The sequence below is a fragment of the Macrosteles quadrilineatus genome, unplaced genomic scaffold, assembly GCF_028750875.1.
Source record: "Macrosteles quadrilineatus isolate MER2022 unplaced genomic scaffold, UCM_ALF_1.0 Scaffold_2__2_contigs__length_208266976, whole genome shotgun sequence".
Classification (NCBI taxonomy): Eukaryota; Metazoa; Arthropoda; class Insecta; order Hemiptera; family Cicadellidae; genus Macrosteles; species Macrosteles quadrilineatus.
Genome location: NW_026542595.1, coordinates 179,860,676 through 179,884,155, shown reverse-complemented (window position 1 = coordinate 179,884,155; position 23,480 = coordinate 179,860,676). Strand labels below are relative to the sequence as shown.

The 23,480-nt window shown below is 37.1% G+C and overlaps 1 protein-coding gene across 1 annotated transcript in view; it reads right to left on the bottom strand.

Moving 5' to 3' along the window:
• The window catches only part of LOC128985179 (NHS-like protein 1), a 77,284-nt gene that overhangs the window by 37,711 nt on the left and 16,093 nt on the right, over positions 1-23,480 (bottom strand). The window contains exons 2-3 of the mRNA XM_054404562.1: positions 10,210-10,277; positions 8,277-8,349 (exon numbers count right to left, since the gene is read on the bottom strand). Of these exons, the coding sequence (XP_054260537.1) occupies positions 8,277-8,349; positions 10,210-10,277 (141 nt within the window). The remainder of the gene's footprint in view (positions 1-8,276; positions 8,350-10,209; positions 10,278-23,480) is intronic.

The following is a 23,480-nucleotide window of genomic DNA, read 5'->3' as shown; positions in this document are numbered from 1 at the left end:
TACTTTCAACTACGACCATACGAAATACGTATTTCAAGCCAAGTATGAATGGAGGTAGGTGTAGGACGAGTAGTTATCTAGTAATCTTGTTACTAAGGCCGACATGTTCTTTAGACAGGACTGTTAATTAATATAGCCCATACAGCCAATGGGAAATAAGTATTTGAACTAAAATCGTGTGTCATATTCTATGTTATATGAACAGAGAACATTAAATTTCGGATTTATTGTTAACTATAGGTTCAACTCGGTTCAACTCTGATATAAGAGACCAGAGACGAGTCCTTCGACACCGAGGAGAAATACAAAAAATTAAATACGCAAATCAATTATGTCTACGCAGATGAAAATTAGGTGTGATTATATGTAGAATTGAATGTATCATACTAATTTATCATTAAATAATAAATGTTCAATTTTGTCACATTCTAGCAGTAACTACTTGATAAAATTATTGAATTCGGTTACATAGAAACATCGAATGAATATCAACTAAGTAAACAATTATTTGCTCAAGTATCACCAACCACAACCGTGGTGATAGAGTCACTTACAATGACAAACAGGGCTCAGTGTTAGGCTGCATCCATCATGCCAGCATGACGGCATGACGGCATGAGGCATGACTGATGAGGCATGCTGATACACAAGAGTCTGTTGTCACCCGTAGACCGTTACCTTCTGTCATCCTCTGCTCTCCAGCCGCCTCTTGGTCTGCTTAAGGATGATAGGAAAAATGCCGAAAGTTACTATGAAACACTCTGAGGAGGGTTACTCAAGGCACAGAATCTTTAAGAATTGGAAAATAGTAGATTGAGTAGCGTCTACTCGTTATTCATTGCTCAAGAAACGAACAAGAAGTCTTTGTACAGAATTGTTTACGTCAATTGTGTATATTTTCTTAATTTTTCGAACAATTAACATTTATTTTGTGTTAGACGCTCAGAGGTGACGTTTTCCTGAAAATCAACCAAATTTTGATTGTCTAGGAATAAGAGTAAACATGGACTCTAAACGTCCTTATAAATGAAGGCGTGATTTCATTTATGGAATTAGGAAACTCAAACAAAAGTTACTAATCATGAACACAGTAAATATAGCATTTATTTTCAAACGTTTGGAGGTATAAATACTGTTCATGCTTTTTCCGGATTGTTAGCGCCAATTAGGTACACCTTAGGATAAATAGTGCAGAACTATACACGAAGAAAATTGTCAACGATGTTTAACTTGGTGTATTTCGGCCGTTTTTTTGCTCTCCTGAAGAATTTTACAGTCTACAATAACTGTCGGAGAAGGGAGAAGAACACACAATGCAGTACGTACTGTTATTCATAGTACACAAGAAATGTTCGGAGGGAAAAACTAAAAGCTCTCTCCTGCACAGATGGACTTGGGAGGAAAAGAGAAACAGACTGTCTTTCTTTCTGGTTCAAAGCTTGGAGGGCACATGACCTTGTTCGGAAACAAGTGGCTTTTGACGGCAACTCACCCCTCAGCTGACTTCCGCCGGAAATCAGCCACCGGAAACTGCAACAGGTGCTTCAGCAACGGTTTTGGTTACCGTCGCCGCGGTCCGCCTTGAAATTGCAAGAGAAAGCTAGTAGATCGTAATCCAATCGTAAATTTTTGGCGCCATCAAAAACCACAGATGAACGTCAAGAAAAAAATAAAACAGCCTCTGTCCGTGGAGATCCGGTTGTTTCCGTAGTATTTATTTATACGTCGTGGTTGACATATTTTACTGAACGACCCAGGAAATCATAAAGCCCTGTTAGGGTTCTGAAAGTATTAACACGAACAAAAACTGCAACACATAAGATATTACAGTAGCATCTTGGCGATTTCGAGTCGGTCAGTGTAATCCTGAGATCAAAGTCAGTGGAGTTGAGCCAACAATTCTCAGCACCTAGCACCTCTATAGAATCACAAGAGCTAAAGCGGACGTCCGCGTCTACAATGGTTATTGTGTGAATGTTGTACAATTGTTTTAGCTGTCAAGCTACCATTGTGGCGTCTGCTGACTGTCACACGGAGCCATGACGCCCTTCAGGTCTTCCAGCAGCACCCAGTTACACCCAAATTCTTTACAAATCGAGATGTTTAATGTTTATGTTGCTGATAATCCGCTTTACAGCTATGATGATAATTTTAAATACAAGTTAGCCCTACTGTAAAATAATTAAATCAAGTCTCGTGTGTATTCTACCAATTCTACTGTACTGTCTAATTAATTTGGCCAGGACTCAATCAGTTCTCGATGGTCCTGATGAGGATGTTTTCAACTGAGTAATATACATATAACAGACTGTACAAAATAATTCAATTCAAACTGAATGTCACATCGATAAACACCAGTAGCTTCATCATTGGGACAACAGCTGAAAGATCAGAAATTACAAGGCAGTAACAAAGCTACACTGATCATCTCACCCCAACCTCCAACTTACTTACTCCTTTCCTTTCTACATTCATATTGATTCAGTTTTGCGTATTTAAAGCACGGCACTGTCATGACAATTCTACTAGAGAGATGTCCAATGTATATTGTAGTCTATGGACGCAGTATACCTCGGGGTTCCACTCTCTTATGATCATTTTGTAAGCTCCAAGGAGCATCAAGATGTCAAGCCTTGAAAAACGGAATGAGGCTATTACAGCAAAAACGAAAAATTAAGGATGAAGAGGGTCTATGTCTTTGATCAAACTCAGTACAACCCAATAAAATTCCACGATAATGAAAAATCTAAACAACTATCAACAAACTGCATCTTCATTTTACCTTTCCTTACACATCACAAGGCATTGACCCTCAAGAGCTCTGATCTGATAATTCCTAGACGAGAAGAGTTGGAAGCTGGCTGGTGCATCATGGTAGACGATGAACGATGGAACGCAGATCGCAAGCCACCTGACGACCGTTACCGTGCGTCAGTCACAATTAGAACAACTAGTTTCGCGGCAAAAAGACGACCCAAGGTGGAACTGCATCTCCTTGCGATCGCGTTGCAGTGCTGTAGATTCATAACGTTCATATGACGTTCTGCGGGTTCTAGATCGTTAATTTTGCGTTTGGAGTAAATATAGCTGCAATAGTAGCAAATAATAAGAAGCCAATTCAACTAGTATGTTCTTTTAGACAAAGAAAATTTCTCTACATCACCCTTACTTTAAGATAGGTGTCTACGCCAGTGTGCAAAACAGAACTAACCAAAAATACCGCATTGCGTTGCTACCTATAAAGAAAAACACATTAATTACACAAACGAAAGAGAAATTCGGACAAAAGAAAGGAGTCTCACAGTGTGTACGAGAGGAGAAGACCGCATTCGCGATATTTCTGTGGTCGGAAGGGAAACTTAGTAATGATGATGACGCAATTATATGGTAGGAAGACGACGGATAACAGTGCACCAACGTGTGTCTAAGTAGGTAATGCAAGTAACTAGGCTTTGAATTGTTTTGACTTCCTAGAGAAATTTATATGTATACTTTTACCGTTAACTTATCAATTGATAATTTCTTGTCTGTTTTTCTGTATTTCCACAATTCCATCACACAAAACAACTGGACTAACTAAGCTCATATTTCCGATGAGGTATATAGGTAGGCGATATAATCATATCGGAGTTCTGTTAATGCATTTTAGAATTTTGTCCAATTGCCCGAGAGGTAGTATTGTTATACTAGCAGAGGGAATGGACAATAAATACTCCATGGTATAAGAAGCATACAAAATGCGTAAAAGAAAAAGTTTTGAAGAAATGTTTCAATTCATCTAGGATGTGTCGTGAAATGAAGGTCGTACATTTATTGCGCCAAAGAGTTTCTTAATTGCGTCAAGCCCTCAAAGGGTCCCAAAAAATGTTTCTTAATTGCGCCAAGCCCAAACCAGGTAGGGGTTAATTGCCGGCAGAAGGAATATCCTTGTACGTGTCATCTTAACCTAACATAACATTTCCAACCTACTAAATTATACAGTCAACGGGGTCGCCATTAGGCACAGTGAATGGACCTATCGGGTGGCTCCCCTGGAGTAGTTGGCGCAATTCAGGAATACCCGACTACCTACTCAGGTCAGTTGGCGCAATTAATGCCCGTCCGAAATGGATTGTTACTTCATTACACCAATATTGTAGTTCTTTTGAGTTTATGACAAAGACAATATTATCAACAGCGCTGCTCGTGTAAGAACACAAGGATATACGAGAACCAATTTTCATGCAAGCACGACTCAACGAGACTACACAATTTCAACTAATTGGTACATTTTTAAGAGGAAGGGGTTTTATGGAATGCGCAAAGTAAAAGGCAAAAGAAAGGGCGGGTCACGAAACTTTCACCAGCGAAAGTGAAGATCGGCTGTCGTGGGAGGTGCTGTACCTTCTGTAATATGGATGTATTGGAGATGTTGGTTCAACATATCAAACATTACATCGCTAGAGTTAATCTGTTTTGGTGATTCATAATAATAAATAAACGATTTGTGTTATTAGAAAAGGTTTAAATGCCCGCTATAAAGCAATCCAATTTTGTTGTTAGCACAACTAGTTTCGGTGTCTGTGTGACACCATCATCAGGCTGCATAAGGACAGTTTTCTTTCTTCATACGAAGAGCGTCATATTTACACGAAAATATGAGTCCAGACTTCATATTTTCGTGTAAATATGACGCTCTTCGTATGAAGAAAGAAAACTGTCCTTGTGCAGCCTGATGATGGTGTCACACAGACACCGAAACTAGTTGTGCTAACAACAAAATTGGATTGCTTTATAGCAGGTATTTAAACCTTTTCTAATATTATTTGGCAATCCGGAGGCTAACAACTACAATGGATTTGTGTTAAAACTGAAATCCTTGTCATTGAATATTACAGTAACGATCTCTTAGTCAGTTTAGTACCTACCCTGATAATTCATTTTTGGGTGAGCTGGTGAGCTTGTCTTTGAGTCTGCTACAATTTGAATTATTGTTACCTAAAGTTTTTTACTCTGCGGTAGTTTATGAAGCACAAGAGACGCTCTGGATTACAAAGTAATCGTCCTTCCACAAAAAGGTTGAAACCGGCATTCAAAAGCAGCACACCTTGACATTAGCTAAATCGAAAATATTTTTAGCCTTCAATAATTTTAATTCACAGTAACCTACATATTCGGTACTTCTGCATTTACGTCATATTAAGCCCGAATATTGTACGTTTACCGTCCTATTAGTACGAATATTGTACGATAAATTGTCACTTCGGTTTCAAAATTTGTAAAATTACATCGACAAGAAAACCCAATGTCCAACAGACTCACAATAGTTTTTACTAAGCCTACCTCACTTTACAATTACTATTTGATCGTAAAAATTCTTCAAAATATCGCTGAACAAAATTCAAATGTATCCAACAACGTAATCTCTATAGAAGATCCGCCGAGTTGCAGGTCGGTGAGAGGTAAAAAGAGAGGTTTTAGAGCAGAGTGTACCTTATACAAAGTGGGTCGCCAAAAGTAGGCGATTCTTTACAAACGACCACCGCTATCCTCCCCGCGGGTAATGTAGCTAGATAGTGTAACAACAACAGTAACAGTAACAGTAACAGTAGTAAAATACCGGTTTGATCGTTGATCCGCTTTCGCTGGATCGAGTGTCTTTTTTTACAGATCGAGATCAGAGTTTGTTTACATCTCCGACAAAATTACATTCAAGCACAAATCCTAAATCCTAAGTCCTAAATTAAGCACAACGAATAATATGATTGGCCTAAGTACTTTTCTGTTATCTAGACAACACTATTTCTTAAGCACGTTCGGTAGTTTCATCATAGACTCCAACACAACACATCTTTGTACTAACATGTTTTATCTTTGGTTTCATATCGTGTAAAATATACAGATACTTTTCACACTTTCAGATACTTCTACACATGTGATTCAACAACATTAAGCTACATTTTACATTGCCTAATCCATAACCAAACAATTAGCGAGATAACAGAAACGTATCGTGTAATATTAGAAATCATGATAAGGACTGGGGAGTATTGTTTTAAGAAATATGTAAGAAAATATAGGACCACGCCCTACAGTTTATATACTTACAAAAATGCTACGATATTAGTCTGTGAGGGTGTAAGAAGCAATAATCTACCATAAAATAATGAAGAAACATAGTCAACAGCAAACATAAACGTTACTAACATGAAATTGGTAACTACACAGATTTACAAAAGGTTGGAAGTCGTGAGTGTACTAGAATATTTAACTTCAATACCTTGGCCTTTACAAAAAATAGTCACAATAACATTACCGGTAGGCCTACACATATTTGTAATACATTTCCTCTTACATTAGCTCTTCAAAACCGATACATAAAGTGGAGCGTCTTTACTTATAACGAAGCCAATAATTAATTAAAATCTCCATTCTGTGAAGATCCGCTGCGCTACGTTAACTATTAATTTAATTAATTAATCTTCGAGCTACTTTATAAAAACCGTCTTCATCTAAAAGTAGGCGGTGTACGGTCACTATGTTCTGGGAACAATATCAAATGGTCGAAAGTTTGCACCACTATCACAGGTAAGTTGAACATTTTAAAAGATTTATAACAAGTTTTACACGAGGGCAATGTATAATGCAGCACTCGAAATGCACTCCGCCTAAGTGAATGCGACGCAAAACCCGTTTACAGTACTTAATTCAACCCGTAATTATACCTTAGTATGTAAATGAGTTTAAAATATGACGAAACGAACTGTAGCTCTAGCACAACCATTTGTGTCCAAGGACGGTGCAATACAATACAGCTATAGACCTTTCACGCCTTCAACACTGCATTCCGTCAAGAGGCGAATGCTGAATGAAAATGTTCATCAACTTCGACGAATGCTGAATGAAAATGTCCATCAACTTAGACGAATGCTGAATGAAAATGTTCAACAACTTAGACGAATGCTGAATGAAAATCTTCATCAACTTCGACGAATGCTGAATGAAAATGTCCATCAACTTAGACGAATGCTGAATGAAAATCTTCATCAACTTCGACGAATGCTGAATGAAAATGTCCATCAACTTAGACGAATGCTGAATGAAAATGTCCATCAACTTAGACGAATGCTGAATGAAAATGTCCATCAACTTAGACGAATGCTGAATGAAAAGGTTCATCAACTTAGACGAATGCTGAATGAAAATGTTCAACAACTTAGACGAATGCTGAATGAAAATGTTCATCAACTTCGACGAATGCTGAATGAAAATGTCCATCAACTTAGACGAATGCTGAATGAAAATTTTCAACAACTTAGACGAACACTGAATGAAAATGTGCAACAACTTAGACGAATGCTGAATGAAAATGTTCAACAACTTAGACGAATGCTGAATGAAAATGATCAACAACTTAGACGAATGCTGAATTAAAGTGTTCAACAACTTCGACAAATGCTGAGTGAAAATGTTCATCAACTTCGACGAATGCTGAATGAAAATTTTCAACAACTTAGACGAACACTGAATGAAAATGTGCAACAACTTAGACGAACACTGAATGAAAATGTGCATCAACTAGACGAACGCTGAATGAAAATTTGCAACGACCAGTACAGTAGTTGTTTGAATGGCATGGAATTGAGTTTCTGTTGCCAAACGCTACACGGATTAATTACCTATCGCTGGAATGGGAACTATGCCTAATACCAGTAATAATAGACCTATTTTAAACAAGAACCCCGGCAATAAAATTAGTAAATTTATGTAAGAAAATCATCGCAATAACTTACCGCTTAGTATGCTTAAGATAACGATAAACCCGGCTACAAGTGACCAACATCAACAATAGTATCACATTCAAGACCACTTACCTTCATTTTTAAAGTCACATTTAGGCCTACATAAAAAATAAACTTAATACTGCTGTACCTAACCTATGTTATGGGCACTAAAATAAGGATAACAATAACAGATTTCCGTGAACGCAATCAAATTAGGGTGAACGAACTAACTTAGCAAAGTGCAACGTCCACATTTTATGAGTTCATGAATTATGGAAGCAGCCTAGAGCATAGACAGAAAAAATTTAAACACAGGTACAGATGCTGTGAAAGGCAGATCAGATTCGTTGATATTTTTTAGGTTAAAAAAGCGAATTCTTACCTGCTATGTGGCGTCGTGGTTCCTCCAGTTTTGCCGAATAGCACTTAACATGTAAACGACCAAGAAAAGTCGTTAAGAACACGAACGGAAGAAGAAAACACACTCAAGAACACTTTGTTGTGAACACTTACCCGACAGTTGGCGTACTGGAGTTTGCGCTGATGTCCGCGGCGGCAATGGCGGCGCCACCGTCTGGAGCTCGGCCTGCACAACAACAGCTGGTCAGGACAGGAGCGCCAGTTTTGAATTTGATTATGGTGGATTGTGGTTGGTTTATTTGAGTTTGAGTTTACTGAGCATATTTCAATAACTTAAAATACTTTACATCAAAACTAATCTAATATGAATTAAAACCAGACGAATAAACTTTTTTAGGATTCCACCTATTTTTCAAGTGAGATGTCTACATATTTGCCTACTCTAGGCTTGGTTGAAAATTGACTATGTGAATGTTAAACCACATTAAAAGTATAACATATGTTTTCCGAACGTACATAGTCTCAATACCCAAGAAAATTGCGGGATCACGAATAAATTGAAACTGGGATCAAAATTGTAGGCGCTAAATATCTAAATTTCTAAAATAACTCATCCTTATAGAACGACGCAAATGTAGTATGTAGGCCTGAGCAATATGGGCTTTAGTTTTAGGTTTACAATGAAAAACTGTTAGGCTCTTTGTGGCTGACAAATTCTGAACAAAATATTTATAATCCTACATTTACGCAAAATTCTTTATAGATCCAAACTAAAATCTTACCAGAGCTGATTCCCAGCGCCCACACCAAGGTACCAGACGGTTCTGGCTGCTTTCGGGCCGTGGAAACGTAAATATCGGAATTATCTCGGCATTAGAGAGGCTGAGAATTGGACGAAATGTGCGAGAATTGCGCAACATAACTATGAGGAAAACCAACAAAGGCAACGGAAACGCCGAGATTGTGGATCCTCCCACGCGAAACTGCATAATTAATCAGAACTGCATCGAAATCACCGACGTCGAGTAGTGGGGGATCTGCGTAATTAGGTAGACATGTTCAATCATACCCGGAAATTACATAGAGTGTAAATATTTATTTCTATAATGTTGCAGTGTGATCGATAAGAGTTTAAATCAAACTAAGTTAGGTCATATGGATGGATGATTACATTTATTTAATTCATCGGAAGTTTTGTGATTTCAGTAAAAAATATACCTACTTATTAATGTTTAATAGTCTGCAAAGCCCGTGGATGATTAAAAATAATAATGGCAAAATCCTTGCGAGACAGTTTAACAACGGAATGCGGCGTCTGTATGATTTCGATTCGGAGACTTTAACGACATATCTACCAAGCTGACTGAAGTCGTGAAAAACAACGATAACGATATTGATATTATTATATTGGGATTGAATCTTTAATTGACAAATGGTGTGGAAACCGTTTAAATTGCGAAGAAGCTTAAGCTTGGTAAGTTGAGCGGATGAATTTTGTTTACATAACGTTTAGGAAGTTTGAAAATTATGAATTTCTGTAAAAATAGTAGGTCTATATTGTTTAAATACCTAATGAGGCTCGTGGGTAATGGAAAATAGCGCTGTCAAAGTGTTGCCGAGTCACACAATAGTAAGATTTACACTTGGAGACTTTAAAGATTTTGTTCCAAAACTTAAGTCGAGATAAAATCCAACATATCATGAACAATTAACTCTTTAAAATCACACATTGTTATCAAATTTAAAACTAGTAAACTTCTTGTACATTATTACTCAAATTCAAAGGCTTTTGAAATACTTTAAGTTCGAATGAAAATGTAGTCCAAGTTCACTACTTGGACGACCTTGCTGCTTTACTCAAGACAGCTGAAAAAAAGATGTAACAGAGAAAATCCTTAATTAAGTATATAGATCAAGGGGACATCCACTATTTAAAAATAATAAATCCCCTTATACCGTCAACCTCTTATTGATACATAAACCAAATATACTTTTATCTTGGTTAGTAATTCCAAGTGCAATCATACATTTCATATTATGTAAAACATTGTGCAAACTTATGAAATACCAAAAACCAAAAACTCACATTAGTGGTTGTATCCTGGATGCAATTGTTCAGCGGCGCGATGTTCACATTCTTAGTTTGCATCCTCCCTGCAACAACAAACACATAATTAACAGAAATAACTTGTATATATATTACATACTAAAAATTTGTTTTTTGTTTGTTGTTTTTTTTTTTAAATTGCCATCATTAGACGTCTTCGGCTGAAGCAGCGTCGTCATAGTAGAAACCCATAACACGAACACGACTGCTTCTACTGTGACGACGCTGCTTCAGCCGAAGACGTCTGATGATGGCATGTTAATGCCGAAACGGCCGTAACGGAAGTTACAACTTATTGAGCTGTAGACAAAAGGTAAAAACAATTTTTTAGTTATATCACAGCTCAGGGGCTAAAAATATGGATTTTAATATATACGTACGTTGACGATTTGTATACTAAAATATTGAAGGGTATTATCTACAGTTATACATGTTTCAATAACATCCATGAATTTCCTAAATTTAGCTCGATTATACATATGATGTATACAAGATCACACTATATTTCCTACAAATGTGTATAATTAAAATAATGACCTGCGCACAATCAAGCCCGTTCTCTTAAAATACATACATTTAAAGCATTATCGATATAATATAGAGAAATAACAAAATGTTATGCAAATAGAGTAGCAAGGCAAGGACAACTATTAACTAAAACACATTAACTTAAATAAGTTGCACGAGTTTCCTGAGAAATAAAAACGCCGTGAAAGCTTCTTCTGCAAAAACCGCAGACTGCGATGCACCTAGATTGCGTGGCGCGGCTTGAAGGCACCATAGACACAATGGCGTATAGTAGTTAGTTGTCTTAATATTTTTTCCTGTTTTGACGATTAAAACTATTTAAATCGACCGTTTGGGATAAATAATAAGTATTGTATATTGCCTGAGTTTTAAAATGCCCTCTAAAATATATCGTTGTCTATAATATAGCTGGGATTTCAAATACAACGCGTTAAATGTTATAGGTTAAAAATTATCACAAAAAATTCAGGGGGCTGAAGTTATTTATGTATCATAATAGTAATTGTAACAAATTAATCATTGAACATGTAATACTTAGTACATGGGAATTATTTAAAGTCAAGTTACAAGATACGAGATTTTGTCCACTAAACATTGAATGCAATAGAGAATCATTGAAGTTAAATAATAACATATACAGGGTGAATTTTAAATGAGTTCCCCCCCTACTTTTTTCTACATTTCTTGAGATATCATCTCCGGACCACGTCAGATCATTGTTGAGTAGTAAGTACTTCATTTTGACTGGGTATACATTTTTGGCCGCCATCTTGGATCCGCCATATTGGATACAAAGTTTTTTTTTCAAATGTAAAGGTAGGATTGTGACCCATTATTCCAAACTAGAATTGAACGCTGATTCCAATGCCGCAATTAGTTTTAAAAAATCTTGATCCGTTCTAAAGTTATGAGGACCTTTTATAACTTTATTTTTAGTACATTTTAACATTGTGCATTAACAAACTAAGACCATAATCTCAAAATAGTGCTAGATAAAGATAAGTATACAGCACCATTCATTGTCGACATATTTTCACTTGGTTATGACGGATGTAGTTTTTTCTGCCGCCATCTTGGATCCGCCATTTTGAAATGTGATCATTTAATTTAAATATGAAGGTGGTGTTGTGACCCATCATTTTGAACTACTTTTTTATGCTGGACTCAATGCCGCAATCCGTTTTTGGTTATCAAGCTTTCTTGATGAAATATTAAAATACTCTTATTTAAAATTTCAATATTTCAAAATCCAAAGATGCAAATGAAAAACGCATTCAATTCAGCGTTCAATTCTAGTTTGGAATAATGGGTCACAACCCTACCTTTACATTTGAAAAAAAAACTTTGTATCCAATATGGCGGATACAAGATGGCGGCCAAAAATGTATACCCAGTCAAAATGAAGTACTTACTACTCAACAATGATCTGACGTGGTCCGGAGATGATATCTTAAGAAATGTAGAAAAAAATAGGGGGGGAACTCATTTAAAATTCACCCTGTAGTTTCAGAAAATGGAGCCTTTTTAGCTACAAAAGCATTTTAGAACAACTCATCATCTGAAAAGCAGCTACAAATTCTTTGTGATTTGGGTTGAATAAGGGGTTAAACTACGAATATAAATGTTTGTTGAAATATAAAAAGCAGATCAATAACGCACAAACCCATCGCGACAACGTCTCCAACCTTCCTCTCATCTTTGATTGGACGTCAGGCCCTGTTGATTGCGAGATACCGAATAATCGATTAGTAACAATCGATTATCAAACGCAGGTGCCGTCATGCAGCATAGTCACTCAACAGACCCATCGCGACAACGTCTCCAACCTTCCTCTCATCTTTGATTGGACGTCAGGCCCTGTTGATTGCGAGATACCGAATAATCGATTAGTAACAATCGATTATCAAACGCAGGTGCTGTCATGCAGCATAGTCACTCAACAGACCAAATCGCCACATCCTGTCTGTGTGTCTTCAGTCGAGATGAATCTGAAATTATTCATTGTTTCCGCCATCCACGAGACCCAGAACTGAATGTGTTGTCCCAGGGGTTACTGGCAAAGGGTGGGTGATGAATTAGGCTTGGGTAGCCATCCAGAGTAAGATACCGGTACCACACGGCACCATCCAAATACATAACGTTGATATTCTAATTACATCATGAACTTCGACGTAAAATCACAACATTTTAAGGGATATCCTTAGTGCTAGTCGAACCTCGTTAGTACGAACCTCGGTAAACAAATTCCTCGATAACACGAATTTTCTAAAATCCCCTAGAAACTTTCACGAAGGTAAAAGCTAAAAACACCTCTGTACAACGTAGTAATTAGGTTAAAACCTCCATAAAATTAATTTGTTTGTGACATTGGCTATGACTTATACAACGTATATTCTTTGCAAAAAACATCTACAAGACGAATTTGACCTCTATAAGACGAATTTCTCATAATCTTAACCCCTATACGAATTGCCCCTAACCCTAAAGGTAAGAAACTGATTGTCCAACATTTACAATAAAGCAGATCCCTTGTATAAGAATAATGTTTTAATTAAACATGAAATTCAATTAAAAATACCGCTTAGACAAAAAAATTTACCCTTGACACTCAATGAATGTTCATCTCGTTTTGATGGCCTAGTGTTAGCATCTCGGACTTCGGTGCTAGGGACGGATTCAATCCTCGACGTGTCCACAATGTTTTGGGTTGACCCGATTTCCCTGAAAGGTGTTGGAAGTAAATGTGATTGCCAAAATAACAATGCCACTGAAGAAAACGACATAACAGCAGGCCTTCTGGCACATGGTATAGTAGTACGTTTTCTGTGCTTCTGGTAAAATGAAAGGTGACAATGACGTATTTATGCATGTCAATTTGTCGCCTTCACTGAAGGAAACTAGCCAATACCAACCAATTGTTAGAGTAGAACCAATATCAATCAATAACTAAGGACACACAGTCATTCTTGGGTATCTAGCGTGAATGTGGGTAGTTTAAATTATTTTATATTTAAATCGAATGCTTCTATGAAGTTGAATGTGCTAGTTAAAATCGTATAATTTCAGTGTCGTTTAACCATACTCTCCGTGGGTTTACATCTGCCATTTGTAATGAACTACACATGTAGAATGTGTCTAATATATAAGGCTGATATTTTAGAATGTAATTACTCCCTCTGTGTGTATTTAAATCTGCGTTTTAGTTTGGAATTTAATTTTCGGTGATGATATGTTCTATCAACACCCCCACAAACTATATCAAAAGCGAAGCAAACCACCGGCACCGGGTAGCAAAGCACCGCCCTCTTTAACCCAAGATAACAAAAAGGGCAAAGTAATCTAAAAGAATCACATAGGTTCGATAAAATTAATGAAACCATTGATTACCTGTTCCTAGCAGCCAGCCCAGCCCCTACCAAGCTTTACTGGCGTCGCGTCCAGCCCTGAACCTATCATTAAACATAAAAAATGCCGTTAATAGATGGGCAATCAGCAGAGATGATGGGCCATATAGCACGGGACCGCTTATAGATTGTGCGGTGGCTCATTAAACATTGTAGGCCCTACCAAGTGTTGCGTGTGGGGGGGCATTATTGGAGGTGGATTTCTGAAGCATCTCGAACTATGAGTACTTTCAGCACCTCTTGTACCATCGTTGGGAGGTTGATCGCTTCGAAGGACAGGGTTAACATTTAGTCAACCTTTGAGGATTGACAGGATATGATTATGATGGTGACAACAGCTCATAGACATTTGCACCAACGAAGCAATTTCGTTTTAACAAAATCAAATACGTTGGTACGGTTTTATGTGATGCCGCATTTCCCACCCCTTATGTTATTCAGAATAGAATATTGAACCCAACCTTTTGAAGTACAGTAACTCTATAATTTAAGGTAAATACCCCCGCCGCAGCAAACCTGCCGACTAAGCGAATTTCCATTTGTCTGAATTGATTTTCAGTTAAATATATTTTAATAACATTAGGTTTAACGAGTACCTAGGTTTGCTGCTACAAGGAAACTAATTAAGTGTGTTTTTGAGTAAAATATTGATAGCTTAGTACAAAATAAATAAATTTGCCAAGTTTGATCAAAATGTATCCATAAACAAGCAAACTACAACATTTGACAATATTCTCCATAAGAATAACATGGGAATTTTAAATTTAGAATTTTTTAAATTTTCTCCGTTACTAATAATCGAACAAAAATACTTTTATATACTAAATTATTTGTTTTTTAAGCTCTTTAAAAAGGTCTAAAGAGAAATCGGGAAATTTTGTGTTTTGAGGGTCAAAAGTGAGAAAAACCAATTTTTACCCCATAAAACCCCCCGTAAAGCCCCGTTCCCATGGTCCGATCGTGCTGGTTCGCGAACTCATTCAAGTTTATCCCGCTTTACACCTTTAAACCAAATGTCATCAAAATCGGACAAAAATTACTCAAGTTATCGCGTTCACGGACGTATATATATATATAAGTCTATATATATATATATATATATATATATATATATACATATATAAAAATTTGAACGAACGGTGTTTTTGGCCTCTGGGGACATCAAAATGAAAAAGTAAATCGGTCCCGGGTCTAGGTTTTACCGTGCCACCTACGGTAATAGCTACTTCCCTATAGGGAAATTCGCTAAAAAAAGAAAAGGATGAGCGCTGTTAGCTGAGAATGCTGCCGTATCTTTTCAATGCTGAGATATTTTTCTTCTCCCGACAGAGTTCTTCTTAGTTTAAACCTCCAAACCAACCACGTCCCGGGTCCCTTGTCGTAGAGTACGTTCAGATATGTGTTCAAGGATATGCAATCAGTTGGAAACAAATTAAAGCCGTGTATAATATAATAGAGTGCAGAACAACCTAGTCGTTGGTACAACGCAGGGATGATGCGGTGTAGTACGCAAGTGACGTCACATCTCAACAACAATACGCCTGCGCAGATCACCATCACATCACATCACCGCTCCCACGCCAACATCCGGTATGCGCATGCGCGTGTCCACCGTCCACCGGATGCGCTCGTACCGCAGCACCTGTCTGTCGCCGCCCCCGCCGCGAACCTTCGTACTTCGTAGTTCGTACACATCGTGATATCAAAACACATTTGGGATATTCTTTAGTTTCTTCCGTGTTATCCTTCATTTATAACGCTGTATAATAACAGACGTGAGGTAATTAACCAAAGTTCAGTTATTTTACTTTCGATTAGAGTTCATTGGCAATTAAAATTGTTAAAGAAGAGACGCGTCAACAGTCAAATGTGCTGTCTCAAAATATGAGATTCCATAAAACAACTGACAGACAAGCTAATAATACCATAGATAAAACACACTCCCTTTACATAGTATTTTCTTTACACATAGCAGAGGAAAGTATATCAAACCAAAATAGTGTAAATTAAGCCTAGAGAAATCTTTAAATTATGTTTACGAACCTATTTTAAGTGAGCAGGGCTTTCGCCTTTAGCGGCTCTTCACATCAGTCTTAGGAACCTCTTCACAGAGTGAGTTAGAAAATCAACAGCCATAAGAACCTCTGCATGCCGTGCTTTGAGAACCCTCCTAAATCAGACCTCTTTACATTTTGCTGTAACATCAGGTCTAAGAAGATTTTAATTCCTAGTTCAGGAACCACCAAACACGGGTCCACATCGAGTGTTGAAAACTCGTAGTCAGTAACAAAGCTACACAAGGCGTCTTACCATAGATTAAACATACTCCCTAGGGAGTATGTTTAATCTATGGTCTTACTCAATTATGAACTCATCCTCCACACATATTTACACAAAATACGTGCAGCAATTGCATTCCCATCTCAAATGGCAATCTCTACTGTATTGCGCTTTTCATCGGGGCTAACAGACATAATCTTTACACCTTTGGAAAATCCTTACATTAGGCTTAGGAAATGCCAAATTCATTGTATACACAAAATATAAAAATTTCTCAACGTCATACCTAGATACACCACATCGAGTGATGGATCTGCACCATTCCTAACGGAGATTGGCGCCAACCGCAGACTAGATTCTAGAATATCCAGTATATCAGGGTTGCGGTAATTGTGGTATCACAGGCATCACCACTTACCACTTACCATTAATTCATTACAATGGTGGGCATGCAGGGTTTCCCACGTATTTGCAGATCAGTTGTCGAGTAGCGGAACTCCGGGGGTTACTGGCCGACCCGGACATCGTTATCACGCTAGTCAGTCAGTCAATACTTGATCAATTCTAGAGTCTCGCGTTGTAGACTTTAGACGGGACGATAGAATACGTTGCCTAAATTGTCCACGTGTACTTCATTGAAAGGAACTTTTAGAGCTCGCTGGTTGGCTGAGGTAGTATTGCTCGTATAGTAGCATAGATTAAAGGAGTAGACACTGTCTGCTCCTTAAGTCCATGCTAGTAATTAGGAGGTGTCGGTTTTTTTATGTTTATTTACATAGTGAAATAGCATCAGCACAATGAATAATACAACCTGCAAAATTTTACCCGAGAAAAACATCTCGATTAGATACTTATTTTAGCACACCTCAAAAAGCTGGTTGGTACCAATTATTCCAAGTCTACTTCTACAACTCTACCGTGAGATTTATGGAAAGTGAGGTGACGGTGAAGGAACGTCCTTGGGAGCCGGAAATGCGAGGTGTGACCGGAATACATAACCTCAAACTCTGTGAAACATAACCTCAAACCAAAGAGAACAACAAGAACAAAACTATGACACTCAGCTGGTCAAGTGCGACCGCAGGGATGCCAACTGATGAGAGTTGAATATTAATGTCGAAGTGCACTATGTGTCATGTATATGTTATGTATGTACTGTAGTTTGTTCACCATTTTTTACAGAAATATACTGAACGTAAAAAAATAGTTTAGTTATTTTATACGTTAATTGCATTCTTGGCAATAGTAAAATAAAGTACAGTACCTATGTTTGTTTATGGATATAGCTGGACAGGGTATTTCATGCTATATTTTGTAGCAAATTATGTAATTGAAGTATATTGTTGGATGGAGGCACTGGTAAGCCCGCTAATTTATTGCGGAGATGTCAAATAAAGCTAATTTTTTAACAAGCCAAACCAATAGGATAGATTAATTATAAACTATATCACATCGGGGTGTTCTATTGTCCGTGGTCACATCAACTATCACAGGGCAAAATTAGTTAAAATGGTACGTCAGTATCCCAAAAGTCGATGACAGTACAGCACTAAAAAATAGTATCCACGTTGCAACTATTTTAAATAAAAATTGTGTTGATGCCGATTTCTAATATTTTATTGTGAATACGAATGGCGAATATTAAAGACGCTTTGTATGGCCTCTGAAACTACAACCAATTAATTAACTACATTAAACCTTATTATATTGTAGTTCTTTATTGGTAGAACTAAGCACAGAGAAGTAATATGACTTCTTTAAAAGATTATTGATATACAGTAAAGTATCACAATTCAGAAAATCTGAAAAAAATAATGATATAAAATTTCAAAGTTATAAAACCATATTTGTTTCAAATTGAAACTAATCTTTCCGCTGCTGCATCATTTCTTGTGTTCCGTCGCTCCACTTGTCCGACCTGTTCTGTTTATTACTAATTTCCGCCGCGTTTACGCGGATTTCTCTTTTCCCTCTTTGCAGATTATGTCAGTGCCCAAGTGCTGAGCAACAAGCAAGAATACCGTAATTACTCAAGCGATGTTTGTAATTAATTACAGTAGTCTCAGAGATAAATTTGTATAAATATTTTGATATAGCAAGGGAAAGTAGATTTAAGAGAGTATAACTACACTGTTGGGGGAGTGTCAAAGTCGAGTAAATATTTTGTTAACTGTCCATTTTCATATCGTAAACGCAAACTACTTAAGTTGTACATAATGTTTGAGATCCATTTAAACTCATTTTGGCATTAACAAATCAGAAGCAAGCAAATCATTGTTTAGTGTGAATGGGTACCTATACGACATTTGATTTATGTATAAGGCGTATAACAGACACTCATAAGGCATTTAACTTGGCCCTTGGCCTAGTTAAAGCATTGAACCTCGATTCAATAAACCGTAGATAACAGCTTTTTTATTAGCGAATCAATAATACGGTCCAAGTATTGAAGAAACCATTTTAGCGAATTTCCCTATAGGGAAGTAGCTATTACCGTAGGTGGCATGGTAAGACCTAGACCCGGGACCGATTTACTTTTTCATTTTGATGTCCCCAGAGGCCAAAAACACCATTCGTTCAAATCTTTTTATATGTATATATACAGGGTGTCCATAAAAAACGTTTCAGGACTTTGGGAGATGAATCCACATACTAAAAGGAAGAGAAAAGTTTATGGGAAGGTATGTCCGAAAATGCATATTAACCCAGATATCCGCCATTTTGTTTTTTATACAAAAATATTTTTATCTGTTAAGTTTTTTATTCGACGATTATGAAATTTGGTATACATGTTAACATACACAAGACCTATAATAGAAAAAATAATAAAGTTGTTCCGATTGTAAATTTCAAAATGGCGGCCGTTTTAATTTGTCTAACTTAAATAACTGAAAAACGGCTAATTCTACGAAAAAATTTCAAGAATACTTTTTTTAGCATTTTTAATTCCCTATCAAACGATACCAAGATCAAAAAGATCGGACAAATGATAGCTGAAATATAACGTTTTTTGTGTAAAAATAAGATAAAAATTAAGGGTTCCCCGACTAACTTTGCCTTATTTTTACACAAAAAACGTTATATTTCAGTTATCATTTGTCCGATCTTTTTGATCTTGGTATCGTTTGATAGGGAATTAAAAATGCTAAAAAAAGTATTCTTGGCATTTTTTCGTAGAATTAGCCGTTTTTCAGTTATTTAAGTTAGAAAAATTAAAACGGCCGCCATTTTGAAATTTACAATCGGAACAACTTTATTATTTTTTTCTATTATAGGTTTTGTGTATGTTAACATGTATACCAAATTTCATAATCGTCGAATAAAAAACTTCACAGATAAAAATATTTTTGTATAAAAAACAAAATGGCGGATATCTGGGTTAATATGCATTTTCGGACATACCTTCCCATGAACTTTTTTCTTCCTTTTAGTATGGGGATTCATTTCCCAAAGTCCTGAAACGTTTTTTATGGACACCCTGTATATGTATAGAGTTTTAAAAATAAAAATAATTTCAGGGTACTGAGTTAGTATGCTTTCTTTTTTATTTATAATAGTAGCCCTTTATCTAAACAATTGTATATATATACGTCCGTGAACGCGATAACTTGAGTAATTTTTGTCCGATTTTGATGAAATTTGGTTTAAAGGTGTAAAGCGAGATAAAATTGAATGAGTTCGCGAACCAGCACGATCGGACCATGGGAACGGGCCTTTACGGGGGGTTTTATGGGGTAAAAATTGGTTTTTCTCACTGTTGACCCTCAAAACACAAAATTTCCCGCTTTCTCTTAAGACCTTTTTAAAGAGCTTAAAAAAACAAATAATTTAGTATATAAAAGTATTTTTGTTCGATTATAAGTAACGGAGAAAATTAAAAAAATTGAAAATTTAAAATTCCCATGTTATTCTTATGGAGAATATTGTCAAATGCTGTAGTTTGCTTGTTTATGGATATATTTTGATCAAACTTGGCAAATTTATTTATTTTGTACTAAGCTATCAATATTTTACTAAAAAACACACTTTATTAGTTTTCTTGTAGCAGCAAACCTAGGTACTCGTTAAACCTAATGTTATTAAATAAAATATATTTAACTGAAAATCAATTCAGACAAATGGAAATTCGCTTAGTCGGCAGGTTTGCTGCGGCGGGGGTATTTATACTTAAAACATACATTTGCACGTATACTGTTTTTACACGGCGGTAAATACATTTTTATGAAAGATGGTAGGTAAGTGGTGGTTGATTTAATTTGGTGACTCCAATCATCATCAGATCCAGTAGGCGAATGGCCATCAAACCAATAGACACCGCTCAACATTCTTGCGATTTTATATAACTACGATTATAGAACAGACCGCTTTTGAATACGCGCATTTAGGCCTACTACTGTATAAACCAAACCATAATGGTTTTGTTGTTCAAAGGTTTATTGCGGACATTTTCCATCACGAATGTAAAAACCAATACACAACGTTTCGGGATCTGGAAATCTGGGAATCATAATGGTTTGTTTACTGGCTGGGTAGCAAAGTATAGTGCTTGCTCGAGCCTGGGAAAAGTCAGCAGCTTGTCGATGTTTACTAAACCCAGCTGTTCCTGATCATTGAAATCTAATGAAACAGCTGATCTTAGTCAGTAACAATGCTACACAGATCATCTCCATAATATTTGGATCTCGCTCATCCTTCATTCATATTTGGACAAAATAGAGCGGGTAATAATTGCGCCAACTGACCTGAGTCAGGTAGTCAGGTATTCCTGAATTGCGCCAACTACTCAAGGGAGCCACCCGATACGTGCATTAACTGCACCAAGTGGCGGCCCTCTTTGACTGTATAATTGAGTAGGTTAGGTTAGGTTAGGATAGGTTAGGATAGGTTAGGATAGGTTAGGATGACACGTAAACAAGGTAATACTTCTGCAACTCACCAGTACATGGCTTGGGCTTGGCGCAACTAAGGAACATTTTTGGGACCCTTTGAGGGTTTGCGCAATTAATGCACGGCCATGCGAAATGTAGCATCGTGAACTCACTGCACTTTACAATGTGGTACCTTTGACCATTGTGGCACTCTGTTTTATGGACACAATAGGCTACATAGTAAGGTTAGCGTGTGCACCGACCATCAAGTATCAATTACACCCGAGCACCAGTTGATTCAATTAACAGACAAGTTTTCTTCCTTTTGTTCTGTATGTCCTTGCATTACAGGTTACAGAGTACGACTTTCTCACACGAGTCAGTTTTGTAAGACGGTGAAATTCTGTTAATTATTCAAATGTTGTACCAAATAAAATAAAACAATGGAATGTATGCTTTTAGGCTATACAGTAATACTATACGTTTTACTATAAGACTACAAGAATTTTTTTAGAAAAGTATTGTTTTATAAATTCTAATCTTTTAAGTTTATCAATTGACAAGCAAAACAACGAAAGTCCCTCTACACAAACCGATCAAAAACCTACCTTAATATTATATTTAGAGATCTTTGAGGATAATAAATCTGTATCATGTAAGTATGTTCAGTTATAATCTTGAGCCAGTCGAATGAGTCATATTTGTACTCAGGTAAAAGTTTTACCTTTCATTATTTGTATAGTAGTAATTTAGATACACAATCAACTAGTCAGTCTGATAAAATGTGCTCAGCAATCTTCCTCCCTCTTTCCTACAAGTTTTTCTTCAAGGCTCTAGGTCTAGTGGTAGATTTCGGCCCTTAAGATCCCGAGTTCAAATCCCCCAAACACCAATAGATGTGCCATAATGACCCCATCTTCTATGCCTAACCTTAACCAACTATGAGAATTTGTTCCGGACTAGCGTCTCAGGCTATGACATACAAATCGAACAACGTCCAGCGTCCGGAACATGACCGGCGCTATAGTAGCCCCTTGGCTAAACTAAGTAATATCCCGCCAAGTCCAACTCCAAGGCCACCTTCCGGATGTACCGGACCAGATTGACCCATCGTCGCTAGTGTTTTGCCGCCGGAAGTCGCTGGTTCTTAAATCGCGATTCTCGGCCTGAAGCTATCACTTCCTGTCGCGCGTCTGATACCATCCTCCCGCGCTCGGCACACACTCTGGATGAAAAGGGATTGGACCTACCTAGAGACTAGAAGAGTTCTTTTATTTTGTAATCTGTAACTTTTATCTGAACCTCGCTAGGTAAATGACATGCCATCATCAATCAATCAGTTGGTCTGACATCAATTGAAAAGAAATAGTGATTTCCTGGCCGGACAGTATCAGACGAGATATTTCGAATTTTAGATCATTGTAATTGAAGTTAATTTTTTACTGTTAGGAAAGTTTGTAACTACTGTACTGACCATTCAATTGAATGAATTCTAGATTGCTCAACGTAAAACATAATGCAGGTCGATCTATAAACTAATAAAACTAAAACACGGTGTCATCAGTCGTTGACAAGTGTAGAAATGTCGGTTCACGTTTATAAAAAGTGACAAAATGACCATCAATCTACAACCAAAGTGAGAGTCAGACAGGTTTACTAGGGTCGGGTCGACAGTAGAAGGTACAAAAGACGGGGAACAAAATACAGGGACAGTCGTGAGTAGCTACAAGGGGTTGGCCCATAAATACTTCAACACTGCCTTTGAGGGCTGAAACAGACTGTCCACCGAACAAGGCAGTGACAAGTCACTCGTGCTATTTGGAGCTTGGGTGAGAAAAGGTATTTTCATCATTTAGAAATATGTTGATACGTTACAAGCAAAATTATTTATATGATCTGTGAGAGTGAACGATTGTAAATGTGTGATCCTAAACAACTTCACGCAAAGTTGGCATAGATAATCTAGATCATTTTTCTCACTTTGTGTCAAATTACGTACAAAGAACCGTGAATGGGGTGAACGGAGACACACTCCCTTAGCTACAGCAGGAAGTTTCTCAGATGTCATCGTACTTCCGGTGCCCGGATCCTGAGTTCGGGGTGGGAACCAAAAACTCCCACGAAGATCGCGCTTTTCACAATCCCCCTGTTTTGGCTGCGATACAATGTC